Raw genomic sequence first — 17,434 nt, forward strand, 5'->3', positions numbered from 1 at the left:
GCTCAGCTCTGTGCTGCGATAGAGTCAACAGGAATGTGAATGAAATGCTCATGGTGCCCCCTGGCTGACGTGAAGTGAAATGTGAAAATGGGCTCACTTGCTTCCTGCCTACCTCATTTCCTCTCCTATGTCTGTCACATTCGTACACACACACACACACACACACACACACACACACACACACACACACACACACACACACACACACACACAAACACAGGCAAAGACACACATATTCACAACCTGCTGTTCTCACCGGCTGTCTTCTTCACACTCTCTGTACCTGCTAAGATAACGTTTTGGTGTGTCTTCTTCTTCTCTCTCTTTTTACTTTTCAATCTTTGCAACGCATCCACACGGAATCCTGCTTTCATCTGCTTTAAACTCTTTTACCTGTGATACTGTTTAATTCAAAGTGTCACACCTTAATTACTTAACACAGGCATTATTGTCACTATCTGAAGTTGTTAATAGAGAACCAAGATGTCGTCTAGTCATGATTAAAAGGAGAAAACTTCTCTCATTCTGTAATCCAAACTTCTTTGTCACCAGCTTACTGTTTTACAAAGACGATGCCTCCCTTTTTTATTTAGTTTTATTCTAAACTCCTCCGATTTTAAAAAGTGGCGCAAACAACGAAAGGTTTTTATTGAATTTGTCTTTCATCCTAAGACTGCAACATTTGAATAGGCAGTATTTATGAAGAGCCAGTCATTTTATCTGAAATTGATTCAAATCATTGTTTCATTGCAAAACACTGCATTGCCTCATCTTTATTTGCTAAATCCAGTGAGGGAAGCAATGTGTGATGTAGCTGGGGCATGAGTGGTGATACTGTGCGTGCCTTTGTGTTTTCTCTAGGGACCTGATCAAAGTGCTGAAGTGGTATGTGGACCGCATCGTTGACGCCGAGCATCAGGATCACATACAGCAGGTGCTCAAGGTGAGGCATCTGCTTCGAGGACGCACACGTGCGCACACACAGGAAATGCGCAAAAGGCAGCCGGAGTGATGTTTTCAAAAGACACACGGTCACAAACATTTATACAATAACACCATCAACACAGATGCATGCAGGAATGCAAATTAATAAAGTTGCTCCCTCTTGCTGCCACTCCTCCTAATTACCCCCCCCCCCCCACACACACACACACACAGTTATTCCCCTCCTCACTCTATTACGCCGCATGCAATTTTAATCAGCAGAAAATGCAGTGCCTCTGGTGTTGGGAATCAACATCACAACATTCTAATGACTCATGCAGATGCGCCGTCGGAGGAGCACGTTGCGGCTTCTCTGCTGTGGTTTTCCATTTGTCATTCACGCAGTACATTCTTCACCAGAAGTAAATTGTTACTCTGTCATGCAGTCAATTATAAATGAGCGATGCACCGCAGATATGTTTGCATGGGGTGTCTGTCGGAGTGATCCATAGAATGTATTTCATTAGGTTTTGCTGTGTGATCACTGTCAGTGTGTATTTAAAACTCTATACACTATAGGGCCACAACTATAGTCAATCTGACAGTTATTTTTTCAATAACTAAAATTATAATAAATGCCTACCACAAGATCCAAGAGCCCAATATGAGATGTTCAGACTGCTTATGTCCACTGATCACTCGTTCGAAACTGATAAATATTCTAGTAAAGAAGATATAAAACAGAGGAAAATATTTGGGCATTTTTGCTTCATAAATGACATAAAAAATTTAATCCACTATTAAAGTTGTCATTTAAACAAAAGTGAACTCCACTTTTTGCTTTCAGATGAATGGATAAGCATCAGGGGCAAATTAAATGTCACATCATTCTTTAGTCATTTCCGCTGAAAGGGAAGTCTGACTTTCTTGGCTTATTCATCACAGAACGGATGATAAACGACTGTTTTTCTTTCCGTCCTCCAGGCCAGCGAGTACATCTTCAAGTACATTATCCAGTCTCGCCGGCTGTTCTCATTGGCCACGGGAGGCCAGAATGAGGAGGAGTTCCGAGTCTGCATCCACGAGCTCTTCATGTCCATCCGCTTCTTCCTCTCGCAGGAAAACAAAAGCACCACTCCGGTTGCACAAACACAGGTGTGTGTTGTGCATCTGAAATCATGAGCATCTTAGTGTGCACATATGTGAATGTGGAACTCTGTGCCTGTTACTTGATGTTTTTCTGTATTGGGTGGGCTCCTGTTAATGCAGTTGTGATAGGTGAGAAATTGTCTGTAATTGAATTTCATGCCGCCAGAGGGTGTGGAGTCGGAACAGAAATTTCTGTTGCAACTTTTCCATTTCCGCTGGAAGGTCTGCACAGCAGGGCAGCTGCCTTCGCTGATTTCCGACAAGCAAACCAAAACAAACAAGCTAAAGATGCCAAAGATAATCCTAATTACACACCAGAAACAGCTGCTTGTGTGGTTTTGTGTATATTTGTGCACACTTGAAACGAGGGATATACCTGCATTTTTTTCCCACTGCAGAACCTGTTCCTATTCCTCTGCCGTCCCCCTTATTCCCTATCATCTTTTGTTTTGCTGTTTTGTATTCTCATTTGCCTCTTTTTTTTTCTTTCAATAATTTCTCTTTAGTCCATTCGAGTCATGTACTCTTTTAATCAACCAGGTTGCTCTCAGCACTCAAGTCGGACAAGCATCTAAATGTGTATTAATTCCCCTAAGTATGCTCACAATTTGTTTTCTTTATTGCCTTGTTTGCCTCACCCATGCGCCCTCACCTCAACATACGTTCTGTTCTAGCATTTGGGAGAAATCTTTTCTATTACTCCATCAGGTTTTATTTTCACAGCTCATTTGATCAATTATAACAATCTACTCAAGAAACCGACAATCTTGTTTTAAACCCTCCAGTCACTTTGTAATTATTTCAGCTCACTCTGAGGCCACGGGAATGAGTGTAACATTAGCTATTCCATTTATGCCCTCTTCATGCCGTCTGAAAAGCTCCACTTCATCCCTCCACTGACTCCTGATCTCGGGCTAATTGGTATTCTCAACACAACAGTGGCTGTGGGAAGATGCAGGCCGGGCTAATGCTAATCCAAGTTGACATCCTGGCACACAAACAAGCAAATCCATTTACACATATTTCGGCACCTGTAACCTGATATGTGTGTTATAGTTTTCATCACAGGATGACTCGGCATGTGATGTTTAGAGCACTGAACACTCAAAGGGATGCTGTTCCATCAATACTAGAGACCCTTGCATTAAAGGAACAAGTGGTTTCTCTAAACAATGAACACAGGACCCAGTTATGTTCCAAATATGTCATGTACAGAGCAATTAAATGTGTTATGTAATCAGAACATAGTTGAGCTATGACTGGTGTGCAATATATCAATCTTCTGGGACTCCTGTCTGAGTCTAGACCCTGTAGGAGAGAAACCCTCTGAATTAGTTATCACCACCAAGGAGCCGTCAATAAGTAGCAATACTATGGAACTTCTTTTTGCTGCAGCTGAACTGCTCTTTTGTCAAAGGTGAACACCCGTGACAGTGAAACAAGGTGTTGCTGAAAAATGACTTCTATCTTCTGCCAGGCTTTCCTGGAAAAATGAACGTAAAAAGAAACAAAGCGACACGGTGACTCACCCCTCTGGATTTTTAGCAATCTTCATTTTTCAATTGTGCGGCGAGAATCTGACAGAACTTGACAGGAAGACGGAGCATCAGACTGAGAGCTGCAAACCAGCGGCAGGCAGACAGCAATCCCCCTGGAGTGGCCCTCAAATTGAATCCACGTAATCCCTGACGGCCTGACGACTGTTCAAACCAAATCCAGTCTAGGCCAGTGATTCATTGCACTATAGCCGATATTTACCTTTTCCAACAGACCAGTATAACTGCAAAGACTATTGGCTTATGGTTGCATTTCTCAGACAACTTAAAAGAATCTTGTGTGATGACCTTTTTAAAGCCCCGAGGTACTGAAAATGTGTTATTTTTCCCCATCACCTTGAGCATAGAGGCCCCTTATGAGATTAAATGGACATTTTGTAGTGCTGTGCTGATTTAGTGGAGAATGAATTGACATTACATATAAAACATGCATGTTCACATCTTGAAATGCTCTGTTCGATACAATTTGCAATTTGAATGCGTTTCGACAAAGTGATTCCAGCCTTTGAGAACAAAACTTTTTGGCGATGGATTCATAGTGCCTCCAAATGATTGAACCTGTTCTCTCCAGGCGGTGTTCCTGCGGACGTTCCCAGCGGTTTATGGCGAGCTGCTGAAGATCTTCACAGTGCGGGAGGTGGCCGGCTTCGTCAGGGAGACGCTGGGCAGCCTGCCTACAGCTGTCCACGCTGACTGCCTGGAGGCTGTCAAGTTGCAGTGCATTGCCAAGACGGTGGAAAGCCAGCTTTACACTAACCCGGGTAAAGAACTGTTCAAACAAACAGATGCACAGTTCAGTATGCAGACATAACTAAAGCTTGTAGACGCACTGAAACCCCAGCACAAAAACATTTGTGAGCAAATAGCACAAATACAGATTATGAACGTAGGAAAGCACACAGCACAGATTTGAACAAGCTGCATCATGTACAAACGGGCTATATTAGTCCGTATTATACTGATTGGTTGTGCACTCCTGCAGTGCATTCATTTGAAAACACACCTTGGCTAATGTAACCCACAGTGCACCTTACTCCAGGCCATTAAAGTGTTCTTAATGTAGGCTGTACACTGAAGCAAATTACAGTCAACGTTTTATTCCCAGCATGCTCCCAAAGGCTACACGTAGCAAGAAAACATCCCATTAAGGCTACATGAAGAATTACATACAGATGCATTTATTTATATGTAAGAAACATTTGTGAAAGCAAAACTAATACAGCCGCAGACGATCAGTTTGTTTTCCCTTTTTGGTCTCTGTTGTGTTCTCCCCTTATATATCATTAGGTCTTTGATGTATGACAAAGGTGTGTGTGTGTGTGTGTGTGTGTGTGTGTGTGTGCGTGTGCGTGCTACAGAGTCGCGGTGCATCCTGTTGCCGGTGGTGCTCCGTGTCCTTCAGGCACACATGCAGGAGCAGAGAGACCTGGTCATGTGTGCCCGCATCCTCACCAGCATGCTCTCACTCATCAAGAAGGAGGAGAACGGCACTGCGGTGAGTATTACAGAGGTAACTGGTGACCGTTAAACTGTACAAGCCCACCTCATCCTTAAATGAGAAGTTTGACATCTTGCTGACATCATGTTTGTACGGTAATATATAAATATATGCAAATATGAGATTGGCATGCATCAAGCTTCCGATCTGACTTTCGCCAAGAAAATAATTATGAGTTTCCTGAAATGTTGAACTATTTTTTTAAGCTGTCCTGCGTGCTCACCGCAGTGGCAGCTGTAGAAACTCAACTTCAGCAAATCAGCATATTGTCGAATAAAACTACTTTGCAAGATTTAAAGATTTTTTTTATTGTAGATGAAGTGACTTTATACCTAGACATTATCCAGCATTGTTAAAATGAATTCCCCTTGCTATTCTACAAGACTGTATAAGAGAATCAGCAACAAGGGAATTAGCACCATAATAACTGGAAATAACTTTAAAGGAAGTCGAAGCTTGAGGAATTAGTCTTAAGGCAGTTTCCTCACCAATACATTGCAGTAGCAGATTGCTTTGTTGTGTATATGGTCAATTAGTCTTTGTAACAAGGACATTGGCAGCCGTGCGGTTCAGTAATGAGCCCCATCAATTTAGCAACGGGCATTGTCGAAATGGCAGTCACTTCGAGGTGTGTGTGTGTGTGTGTGTGTGTGTGTGTGTGTGTGTGTGTTTGTGTGTTTGCCTGGTTTGTGTGTGTGTGTGTGTGTGTGTAGCACCTCGGGTTGCCTGACTTGGACTGTTTGCTGCCAGAGGGGCAGCTAGTGGTAAAGGAGCCCAGTAGGACACACACAGACAATACACACACACACACACACACACACACACACACACACACACACACAGACTGGTGGCACATCTAAAGGGAAGTGACAGCAGTGGCAGCCAATGTGCCAGTCTGAAGCTCCTTCTCATTATCGCTCCGTCCAAGACCTGTCTGTCTTGTCAGGGGCGACTAGAGGGAGGTGGACACACACAAACATGTACACTTACACACACAAACACACACAGCAGTTTATCCTCCACTCTCTTTGAGTTGCTTTTCATCTTTCACTGTCTCTCTCTCTCCTTTGTATTCCATCTTCTTTTAATATTTTCCATTCTCCTCTTTCTCTGTGAATTTGAGAGTTTCAAAATGTCGCTCTTAGCCTTGAAACTTCTCATTAGTCCCCAAACATACTTGTTCAAGACTCATTAAAAACTGCGGTGAAAGTAAGATTACAGGGCGAGGAGTGACATCAGTTGCCCATCATGGTTCAATGTTGTGCCAATAGAAGCAGAATGCAAATTAGTCAGGAAAACCAACATCCAGGTAACTTTGAGAGAGCAATGTCTTTGAATTTCAAGGATAACCCTGACGTTTTAAATTCACTTAACAAGTGCTCTTTCTTTTCTTCTGTGTGCTAATAAAGTGAAAGTAGAGTTATGCTGTTGCCTGTAATTCATGTGCAAGTGTTTCCTCCTTTGTGTAGGAGCCGGTGGTCTCAGAAGAGGTGGAGCTAATTGTCGAGAGCCTGCTCGGAGTTTTACTGAGAACCATCCTGGAAATTAGCAACCGGCCCCAGCCTGCTGGACCTGCCATGAGACTACAGTTCCAGGATGTCACTGTATGTTTGTTCTACCAGTACAGTGTGTGTGTGTGTGTGTGTGTGTGTGTGTGTGTGTGTGTGCTTACTACTATAAATAGTTTTGGGACTTCACAAAATGTGCAGGAGTAGTTACAGATTTATAATTGAGTTGCTGCTGTGGCAACTATAATTCCGCCAACATGATTAACATTAATGACGAACAATAATTAAGATTTATTATACAACACAGCGCGAAAGGGGAATAATAATGAGATCCCCATCATCATCATTGTGTGATGATGGAGACGCAAGGAGGGCTTGTTCCACTTGTAATAGAGCTCCACTAATGTTGCCGCAATTCTTACCGGTTGCCAATAGAGGTTAATAAAGGGTATTCTGCAAATGCAATATAACAAAGTGCTTCCTTTCCTCTCTTTTGTTATAAAGATATAAAAGGACCATCCTTTGCAAAAGCGCCATAGTTCAGCGTTGACGTTGCAATGCGTCCTGCATGACTACTTTCTACATATATGTTTAGAACCGCAATAGCTCATTTATTTAGCAATTTAGAGCAGCCCTGAAGATAATCCTGGTTATATCACACCATTAAAATTGTAGACGGCACAATGTTTTCTCTCTTTTTATACATCTCGGTGTGTTCCGTCCTGTCAGGGGGAGTTTGTGGCATGTTTGTTGGCCCTTCTGCGACAGATGAGTGACAGACACTACCAGCAGCTGCTGCAGGCGTTCAGCAGCAAAGACAACCTGAGGGTAAGACCACCACATCAATCTCTCTGTCTCCCTCTCCCTCTCTCTCTCTCTCCCATCTGTTTGTGGCAGTGGTTCCTTCCCTCTCCTAACCGTCACTGAGACCACACCAAATCCCTATTCCTATATTTATCGCCCTCTATCCGCACTGCTTCATATTCTGTTGATACTTGACCTATGTGTGTATTGGCATGGAAATATTGGGCAGAGGGAGAGAAGAATTACCTTATTCATGTTGTTTTTTGGATTTGACATTCTAATCTGTGTCTTCCTGCCCTCTTTGAGTCATCGCTCTAGCTCTCCGCCTCTCTTTCAGAAACTTTCCAACAAGTGACTCACTCATTCACTGCACTTATAAATATATATGTTTATGTCCTGTACATATAAGTATTTGTGTCTCTGTGTGCTTACACGTGCGTATTTGAGCTCTACTGCAAGGTCAGTAGTGGCAAGTTCCACAATGAAAAAGGAGCAGAGAGCCGAGAACACAGGAAAAAAAAGAGTCACAAGTTCATCCCAGTGAGAAATGTCAATTGGCAGAATGTCAGAAAAAGCAGAGAGGTAATCTGATCTTGTTAGCTTGAGAGCACAATTTCCACGCTTTATTTCCGGTACTTAAATCAAAAGTATCCAAAGTAAGTGCCCAGAAGATATTGAGCAATCACTGGAAAAACGGCAAATTGAGATGTGGCGATAAACTAAAATAGCTTTTAAGTGAGAGACGCTGGATTTCATAGTTTCAGCACCATGGAGAGAGACGGACATCCACTGCATTTGATTCCACACTAATCCTTAGAGTTAAGTGTGTGGCATGTTAACAGTGGTACATTTGTGTCATACATTTATGCAGAAACATCTCTGTTTCTCCTTAAACCAAAACACCTGACAATGATCAATAGATGTCTTAAATCTTAATTGAGTGAACAATATAGTGATAGATTCACAGAGCTTGATTTGAAATGTTTCAGCACCATTCAGAGATGCAGCGACTGTTTTGAAACACAGCACAAAGCCTGACCCAATGGATTTGAGTTTTCAATGACGCCGTGTTCCCTGCGTGTGTTTGTGTGTCCCAGGACTTTCTTCTTCAGATCTTCACGGTCTTCAGGATCCTAATACGACCAGAAATGTTTTCGAAGGACTGGACCGTCATGCGGTTGGTGACCAACAAGTAAGGCCTCACACGCGCAAATGTGCACACACTTTCATCCGCCTCACAGCGCATGTAGAGCCGTGTCTCTCGACGGTCTCCTTTTAAAAAGGTTGATGCGATCTCTTTATTACGTGGTCCTACATATCAGCAGCAAGGTGGAGGTTTAGATGAACCAGAAAGTAGTGGAACCTTGATGTATCTTACATTTTTTGAAAGACATGATCAGATGTAGTGCATAGATGATCTGAACACATTAAGTTGAATGACATGCTTGTATCTACCTAACCATGAAGGCCTATGTGTTGCTAGGCACATACTAGAGCAATTGCAAATGTCTCTTTGCTTCATCACTCTTTAAACGGGCCTTTTGAATAACATGTAAATTGTTGAAGGTGATGCATTTTCCCCCAGGATTAACACAACAACCCTCTCAACCTACTCTTCTCTTTCTCTTGTTGTTTTAGTGTCATCATCACAACTGTCCTCTACCTTTCTGACGCTCTGAGGAAGAACTTTCTCAATGACAAGTTTGACTACAAGGTAAGGGGCTCTGTGGATGTGTGTGTGTGTGTGTGTGTGTGTGTGTGTGTGTGTGTGTGTGTGTGTGTGTGTGTGTAGGTAGATCTAAACAGTGCTATAGTACTACAGAGCTGTTTCAACACATACTCGCACACAAACGGACAAACAGCCAGATACAGTCATTAATTTATTTATTTTTGTTTCAAAACAAAAGCCTTCACAGAGACACATAAATCAGAGCTAATACTGTTAGTCACAAGCTTATGGCAGACTGTAGAATTAGCTGTTGCTCTCCAACATGCCACTAAAAACTCAAATCCATGGATACCTGTAGAAAATGTTCTTGTTTTTTTGCCTCAAGTTGGAGAAGGGCATTTTTCTTTGCACAGCGTTGACATGATGCAATTTGTTTGCTGTCATTTTCAGGTGTGGGACTCGTACTTCTATCTGTCTGTAATATTTATCAACCAGCCCTGTCTTCAGCTGGAGTCCTTCTCTCCCTCCAAGAGGAAGAAGATTCTGGAAAAGTGAGTTCTGGTTGTTTTTGCAGAATGCGTGTGCACACACCCTGCGTTCTTTCTGTTGCACATGTTAGGATGGCCTGGCTGTAACAAGCCATGTGCTTTCTCAACAAGCCATCCTATCCTGCTGCCGTTCTCTGTCAAATTTCAAAACAGTCTCACACACACACACACACACACACACACACACACACACACACACACACACACACACACACACACACACACACACAAACACACATATACACACACACACACAAAGGTTACTGCAGGCCACATACAGTATAATGAGTACTTAACATGCTGTTCTCACTGATTCTCTTGGTATTTACCTACAGCAAGCACACATTTCTAACAATGACACGCTATCATGCAGGTATGGAGACATGAGGGTGATGATGGGCTGTGAGATCTTCAGCATGTGGCAGAATTTAGGTAAGATGATAAAACATTGTGTTATATTGTGTAAAATATCTCCATAATTATTCCTCTTCAGAAGCAAAAGTAGTGTTCTTGAGCTGATCGGTACTTTAAAAAAAAAACAACCAAAAACACTCAGCCTTTTTTTCTTTATGCCAACAACTATTTGTAACCATGGCAACCAAACGGGGGCTCTCAACCTTTTGTTCTGCTCCGAGTTTGTGATGGATCTGTGCAATTTTGTGTTTTTTTATTATAATTTCTAGTGTTTTTATGTATATTAAAGTGTTTTTTTGCCCAATTTTAAATTCACTTTATTTTTTGTTGTATTTGATGTCAATGTGAATTGAAGTGTCCCCACTAACACTAATGCGTTTTAAGTAACACAGGCGCTGTGATTATTATTTAAAATACTGCATCAATTTGGTTAGAGTGCAGCACAGTGCTTCAAATTAGAGTCGAGTCGGCCAAATTGCCTCTGAAATAAACAATACGCTGTCATCGGGGACAAAGTGAGAGCCTCTGTGTTGACTTCTGTCTCTCCTTCAGGGGAACACAAGTTGAACTTCATCCCAGCGATGATCGGTCCATTCCTGGAGGTGACGCTGGTGCCTCAGCCCGATCTGAGGAATGTCATGATCCCCATCTTCCATGACATGATGGACTGGGAGCAGAGACGCAGTGGCAATTTCAAACAGGTATAACACTGAAACTTTAATTTAATTGCTCTTTCATTAGTGGGTTAAAGGTCATCTCACAATGTTTTTGTTAACAGCATGTTAATTCTGCTCAAAATAAGGATTTAAAAGGATGTTTATTTAACATTCTCATTATCAGAGCTGCAAATATGAAAATCTTTTTAGGTTATTGTGTGCTACGGTGTAGCTTAGTTACCAAGCTACCTTATAAGGGCAACAATTCAACTACAGTAATGCGAGCTGCCAAGCTTTTAGGTCATTTGTTTATAATAAAAGACACTATTTCGATTTTCGCAAGGTACAAAAACCTCTAGATAACACATAAATGTATCAAATGTAAAATTATATTGCTGTGTACACTAATATGTGAGTGGTGATGCCAATCACAGTGGGATGGATAGGGGAGCGAGGACAGGGAGGATAAGGTATATTTTTTTCCCACCATGCACCCTGGTGATGGTTTTCATGAATGCAAGATTTCATCATAAAAGCGATAACATATCAGAGGCTGTTGCCTCCACTTTGACGTGACGTGAAGTGATTTGAATCGACCAGCTGGAAACCACCCATGCTGCTCCTCCTCCTCGGCCATTTTATCAATATCGTTTGAACCCCTTTGAGATTGAAACGGTTCTTCTTTTTTTTTCTTTCTCACAGGTCGAGGCCAAGCTAATCGACAAGCTGGACAGCCTGATGTCTGAGGGCAAAGGAGATGAGACGTACAGGGAGCTTTTCAACAGCATGTGAGTTAGAGACAGGAACAGATAGTAACAGAAGATATGGAGAAGAGGGGTGCATGGGTGCACACTTACTTGCATTTTGTCTAATTACCTTGGATTTTAAAGGAAATGGGATTAGATCAGGGGGCCACTCAAGAACTAGCCGTAAAATCACAGTAAATGCTTAAGTAAAGATGCCAGTTCAGGATACCAGGACACTTCCACTAACAGACGAAATAGCTGTTTATTGAGTCCAATGACCTAAATGATGCCGCTGCAACTCGCAGCTCATTTGCCTCAGTAAGTGGCCGCTTTATCTGAAAGTGGACATGTACTCTGCTTTGAAAATTAGCTTTTTAACCCTGGTAGCCAAACAGCACAGATAACAGCATGAATGCTTGTTTACCTAAAAGAACTGTTAAATGTGTCGAGCTGACTGATAGATTACAGAACATGCGGCCAATATTATTTTTTTACAATCCCATCATTAGTATTAAAGAATAGGCAGTGGGTAGTTCCTTGTTGATAGAATAATAAAGATAAGGTAAGTGATCAGTATTCACCTTCATCTTCACTCACACCTCCTCTGTGGCTGGTCCTGGTCCACTCTGTCCTTGTATCTCAGGTTTGTGCTCCTGCATGCTTAGCGTATGTGCTCACGCTAATGTGTGTGTGTGTGTGTGTGTGTGTGTGTGTGTGTGTGTGTGTGTGTGTGTGTGTGTGTGTGTTAGTGCTTATGTGTGTATCCCTGCTTCATTTTTTGCCTGCTCATATTTTTATGTCCACCTTCACAAACTATATTTGGCCCTACATTTCAACGTAGCTTCCAAACAACACTATTGCATTATACAAAGCCATTTCTTCTGGTTCACACACACATTGTATGTTGAGCTTACTATCACATAGATGTGAATCAAATTGTCTTGATAAGGATTTTATCAATATTTATCTCCTGTAGTTGTCTCGTTGTCTTTCATAGTCAATCATTTTCTTTCCCACCATATTTATGTGTGAAACATCACAGAAAACAGTGTAATATCACTGCATATTATGAAGATATGTCGAATCTATATTGTGCAATATGATATAATTATGCATTAGGGATCATTATTATTTAAATGCAATTATTCAATGCTTATGTTTATGATTTTAGCCTATTTTTTCTCTTTTCTTGCTAATGTTTTAGTTTGTTTTCCTCATACTAACACCGCTAACCCCTTAACTAACCCGTGTGAGTGTGCGCTGACATTAATCGTATTAATATTAATTTATTCCGCCTATGCTTCCCGCCTGGAGTAGAATTCCTCTGTTTGGTCCGTACCCTAGGTAAGACGCTCTCCTCTATGTTCTCTCTGTGTCGTCTGTGTGAGGGGGTATAACTTCAGCCAAACGCTGGTTTAGCATTATTGTTCATCCAGTTGAGATAACCAATCAATTAGAAAATATCTATTTAGGTGGCAAAACAGTATATCAGCTATTGTGATTTTTTTCTTTTTTTCTTTTGCCACCTTGGGTATTTTATATGGTTAACTCCCACAGGCAGGCCAGTAAGCATAGGTGATACTGATGTGACTGGGATTGATTTGCTTCGCCTCCTTTTTTTTTTCTAGTAATTTCTTCTTCCTTTTCCCTCACCCTCCTCCTCCGCCCCACCTTTCCTTTCCCATTTCCTCTCTTTTTTATCTCTTGTCTCTTTTGATCTCAACATCTCTTTATCTTGTCCTCCAGCCTGCTGAAGAAGATTGAGAGGGAGACCTGGAGGGAGAGCGGCATCTCTCTGATCGCTACCGTCACTCGCCTAATGGAGAGGTTGCTGGACTATAGGTGAGAGTGCGCACGTACACTCTCCGACACATGCATACATGCTTTATCAATTTGAATCATGTTTGTGATTATTGTTTTTTGTTTTTTTTGATCATAGCTTTGCATGTCTTATTATGTTTATATCACAGGGATTGTATGAAGCTGGGAGAAGTGGATGGAAAAAAGATTGGATGTACCGTCAGTTTACTGGTGAGTAGCAGTCACTCCAAGAGTCTGTTTGGTCGTCTAAATCTGCATAAGTTGATGTTGGCTCTTACAAAACCAGATCTTCAACAGAATTATTGTCTAAAGGCAAGGATTTTTGACTTTTTAATAATGGCTTGAGTTTTTTTCCGTAGGTTTTCCATCATAAAGTATGAGAGCTGTCTTCATTTGTGCTAAAGAGAACAGAATATATGAGTATATTAATCATACTTAATCTGTCCTAATCTGTTGCTATAAAGAGTCCTATAAAGTTCCACTCTTTTGTTGATAAAATGTGACATGATTGATTTCTTCAGTTCAGGCTGTTAAACATAATTTTTATTGGTTTTTATAGTTGTGTGTTTTCTGTTTAATGGTGTGAAAAGTGTATTTCATGTCGTTGACTCATAGGCATTACAACAATCTATTGTTTCTATTGTCAAGCCCTTCTGCCTACTAGGTTTTCCTTACGTAACTGCAGCCATCTGTAAGAGTTCCCGGGTGTGTAGGCAGACGGATCAGAAGTCACTGCTGTTCAGCAGCTGAAATATATTGTTGCACCGCCTCTACCATAGAACAATCTGTCACTTTTTTAAAAGTTCTCTTCATGTTCATCTCCAACTCTCTCTATAATTCTCTCTCTCTCTCTCTCTCTCTCTCTCTCTCTCTCTCTCTCGCTCTCTCTCTCTCTCTCTCTTTTGTGATTCCTTTGTCCCTAATCATCACTGAATCACTACTGCCCCCGTCAGAACTTCTACAAAACTGAGCTCAACAAAGAGGAGATGTACATCCGCTACATTCACAAATTGTACGACCTGCACTTTAAAGCACAAAACTACACAGGTACGTACGTCTAAGGGAGCGACTCAGTGTGTGTGTTTACATGTGGGATGTATACATTATTGTGATCCTGCTCTATGTGGCAATTAGGGGAGACCCCGAATAGTCAAATAATTGACGATTAAGGAGCCTGATTCGACTATGTAGTGGCGGAAATAACGTATATGAAGATCCATTCTGGCTATATGGGGATGCTGAATGTCTGATTTTACGTAGAATTGGTTGGTGTCGCCCAATAAATCATGATATAGTGCCTATTTTGGTGTTAATATCTTAATAAAACTGTTAGGATATCTCACATCCATTTTAATCTTATTATAAAATACAGTCTATGCCAAGTCAAGAGGACAACCTGCTAATTGGGTGTTTGAGCTCTTTTGTCTGATATGTAAAAAATGTCGATTATAGACAAGACTTGACCTATCAGATTTGTAAATATTTACCCCACTTACTGTCCTCTCATCTTGTTGTCCTGGCAACACTGTACATCCTCATGTATTTCCTGAATAATATGCATTTAATCTCCCGACTGTTTGTTTGTGTTTCTGTGTGCCACAGAGGCATCGTACACCCTGCTGCTGTACGATGAGTTACTGGAATGGTCAGAGAGGCCGCTCAGAGAGTTCCTCAACTACCCCATGCAGAGCGAGTGGCAAAGAAAGGAGTATCTGCACCTCACTATCGTCCAGAACTTCGACAGGGGGAAGGTAGGCTTTCTCACTGCCACCCGGTGTAAACAGAAACAAGAAAATTCCTCTCTTCAGCCCTTTTGTGGCACACTGTAGCACTGGCTTTTGCATGGGTACATAAAGACAGTTGCATGGAGCTTAAAGATATGTTGGTATCTACAAGCTAATACCCTCTAACACTTTAATGTAAAGAAACATGACAAAATATACTGCTCCTGCCTCAATCAGATTTTGTATTGGAAAAATAAATCAAATAAACTTTAGAAGATACCAAAACAAAGAAACACACTGAAAACAAGCTTCAAAACCATCAGGACTTCTCATGTGTATTATAAAATGTAACTCCAAATCATACCTGGCACTGGCAAAGAAGCACAGCCATATTATTAATGGTAATTTAGAATAAATACATACCAGCCTTTAATACATGGAATTTAAGCTCATTAGCTTCAACATTAAACATTAATACTCATGGATGGAAGATGGAGGGTGAGAGGACTGGAGTTCCCCCGCCTGTCATTGACATGAAATTAAATCCCCCCTCATAAGAAGGCCGAGCTGTAAGCTGCACAGAGCAACAAAAATACGTATCACTTGCGGTCAGAGATTTAATTTCTACCTGTAGTGAACGATGACAACGACTTGTGGCATCAACACATCCTCGGGTTAATCAGACGAATGTCTGGCGGCTGTAATTAAAGCAGGATCCATATCGTCCCACAATATCCTACACAATATTCCTTAAAGAAATATCATGGGAGACGACGACAGCGAGAGTGACGGGTGAAGCGTGACTGGCATTGGTGGTGTTGCTTTTTGGCAGCTATTGAGAATGAACCGTGAGATTGGCAGCTTTAAGCGAGCTCAACGAGTTCAGGATGCAGCAGCATTTCAGAAGCGGTTCACAGACTTTCTTTCTGTTACTCAAGGAAGGACATTTTTGTGACCTACTCCCACTACTCCTCTCTGCTGATTTTATCTCTTCATTCTAACTACCTTTGTCACTGTTCTGCCCTCTCGGGGGGGAAAAGTGCCATTATGGAAACCCTCCAAAATCACACACAGGCACAAAAAAAAACAACCCACATCAGCATTCCTTGATGAAATAACATAACTCTACGGAATCATTAAAACGGCTCCCCTCGTTACTCATAGTCCAATTTCCCTTCACTTTCACGAGCTCTGCCATCTGCCGGTTGCTGTCGCACGGGGATCAGGAGGCAGCGGGAACAGAAAGCTTTTCATTTAATTAGCAAGATGGCTGGGTGCTGCGTGTACCTGCATGATGAGGTTAGATTTCACTCTCGATATTGACTCGCCAGTGCCATCCGGTGGGGGGACTGCAGCCTAGCAGCGCCACTGCAGAGCAACTTTCAATAAGCCCTCTATTCATATTTACTCTGTCAATCAAATGGATAGGCATGAGCGTCCTTAATATTTTCTATATTTGCTTCTTTTTTGAGGCAGGACACAGTCAGCATGAGGGTGAATAAGTGTGTGTCTTTCTGTCTTCAGTGTTGGGAGAACGGCATCATCCTGTGCAGAGAGCTGGCTGACCAATACGAGTCTTACTACGACTACAGGAACTTGAGCAAGATGAGGGTGAGTTGTCCACAATGAACAAGATATAGAGACTGAAGAAGCTTTGTTAGCTGAAGTCTTTACATGTGATGATGGGGTCATATAGGGAAAACTAGAAACAAAACAAAAGAAGTACTTTTATTCATATTGTGCACCTAATAATTCATCTATTTTGCTTTTGTCTATGCACCAAACCCCTTATTGGTTGCACACTGTTGGTTTATATTCAATATTGTCATTTATTTCCATTGACAGATGATGGAAGCCTCTCTCTATGACAAGATCATGGACCAGCAAAGACTAGAACCTGAATTTTTCCGAGTGGGTTTCTATGGAAAGAAGTTTCCTTTCTTCTTACGGGTAAAGAAATCTCCATATTCTTTCTTTGTCATATTCCCTCTTTGTCAGTAACATTTTTGAATAGAGTCATATGTTTACCCTCTCCAAAGAAGAAAGAGACTTACAGGAAGAATTAACTTTTTCTTATGTAAGACTCCTCTAGTGTAAGGTGACATTCAGCCACTCTTATTCAATACCATTTAATGATGTAACGGATGTCCTTTGTGTGGTTTGCAGCTAGAAGCTGCAGTTGCAGTGTGCGACCACTAGATGTCAAGCTAACCCCACGCTGCGCTCTGCTCCCCACTCTCTCTCTGCAGAATAAAGAGTTTGTGTGCCGCGGCCATGACTACGAGAGGCTGGAGGCTTTCCAGCAGCGGATGCTCAACGAGTTTCCCCACGCCATCGCCATGCAGCATGTCAACCAGCCAGACCAGACCATATACCAGGCGGACGCGCAGTGTATCCTTTCTGTAGACAGAGGCGCA

The 17,434-nt window shown here is 41.7% G+C and overlaps 1 protein-coding gene across 7 annotated transcripts in view; it reads left to right on the forward strand.

Annotated features, from left to right (window-relative positions):
- dock4b (dedicator of cytokinesis 4b) overlaps positions 1 to 17,434 on the forward strand; it is a 102,222-nt gene that overhangs the window by 61,405 nt on the left and 23,383 nt on the right. For 5 of the 7 annotated variants that reach the window (XM_068716827.1, XM_068716828.1, XM_068716832.1 and 2 more), the window contains exons 21-40: positions 862 to 943; positions 1,909 to 2,079; positions 4,201 to 4,390; positions 4,988 to 5,124; positions 6,597 to 6,731; positions 7,365 to 7,463; positions 8,537 to 8,631; positions 9,078 to 9,153; positions 9,559 to 9,659; positions 10,030 to 10,088; positions 10,623 to 10,771; positions 11,429 to 11,514; positions 12,790 to 12,816; positions 13,219 to 13,314; positions 13,443 to 13,503; positions 14,247 to 14,340; positions 14,896 to 15,044; positions 16,542 to 16,628; positions 16,863 to 16,967; positions 17,267 to 17,408. In XM_068716827.1, the coding sequence (XP_068572928.1) occupies positions 862 to 943; positions 1,909 to 2,079; positions 4,201 to 4,390; positions 4,988 to 5,124; positions 6,597 to 6,731; positions 7,365 to 7,463; positions 8,537 to 8,631; positions 9,078 to 9,153; positions 9,559 to 9,659; positions 10,030 to 10,088; positions 10,623 to 10,771; positions 11,429 to 11,514; positions 12,790 to 12,816; positions 13,219 to 13,314; positions 13,443 to 13,503; positions 14,247 to 14,340; positions 14,896 to 15,044; positions 16,542 to 16,628; positions 16,863 to 16,967; positions 17,267 to 17,408 (2,141 nt within the window). The remainder of the gene's footprint in view (positions 1 to 861; positions 944 to 1,908; positions 2,080 to 4,200; positions 4,391 to 4,987; positions 5,125 to 6,596; positions 6,732 to 7,364; positions 7,464 to 8,536; positions 8,632 to 9,077; positions 9,154 to 9,558; positions 9,660 to 10,029; positions 10,089 to 10,622; positions 10,772 to 11,428; positions 11,515 to 12,789; positions 12,817 to 13,218; positions 13,315 to 13,442; positions 13,504 to 14,246; positions 14,341 to 14,895; positions 15,045 to 16,541; positions 16,629 to 16,862; positions 16,968 to 17,266; positions 17,409 to 17,434) is intronic. The other 2 variants (XM_068716830.1, XM_068716831.1) reach the window with 1 other exon arrangement.

This window comes from Cebidichthys violaceus, unplaced genomic scaffold, assembly GCF_023349555.1.
Source record: "Cebidichthys violaceus isolate CVI_PGR_0920_01 unplaced genomic scaffold, fCebVio1.0.p SCAF_21, whole genome shotgun sequence".
Taxonomy (NCBI): domain Eukaryota; kingdom Metazoa; phylum Chordata; class Actinopteri; order Perciformes; family Stichaeidae; genus Cebidichthys; species Cebidichthys violaceus.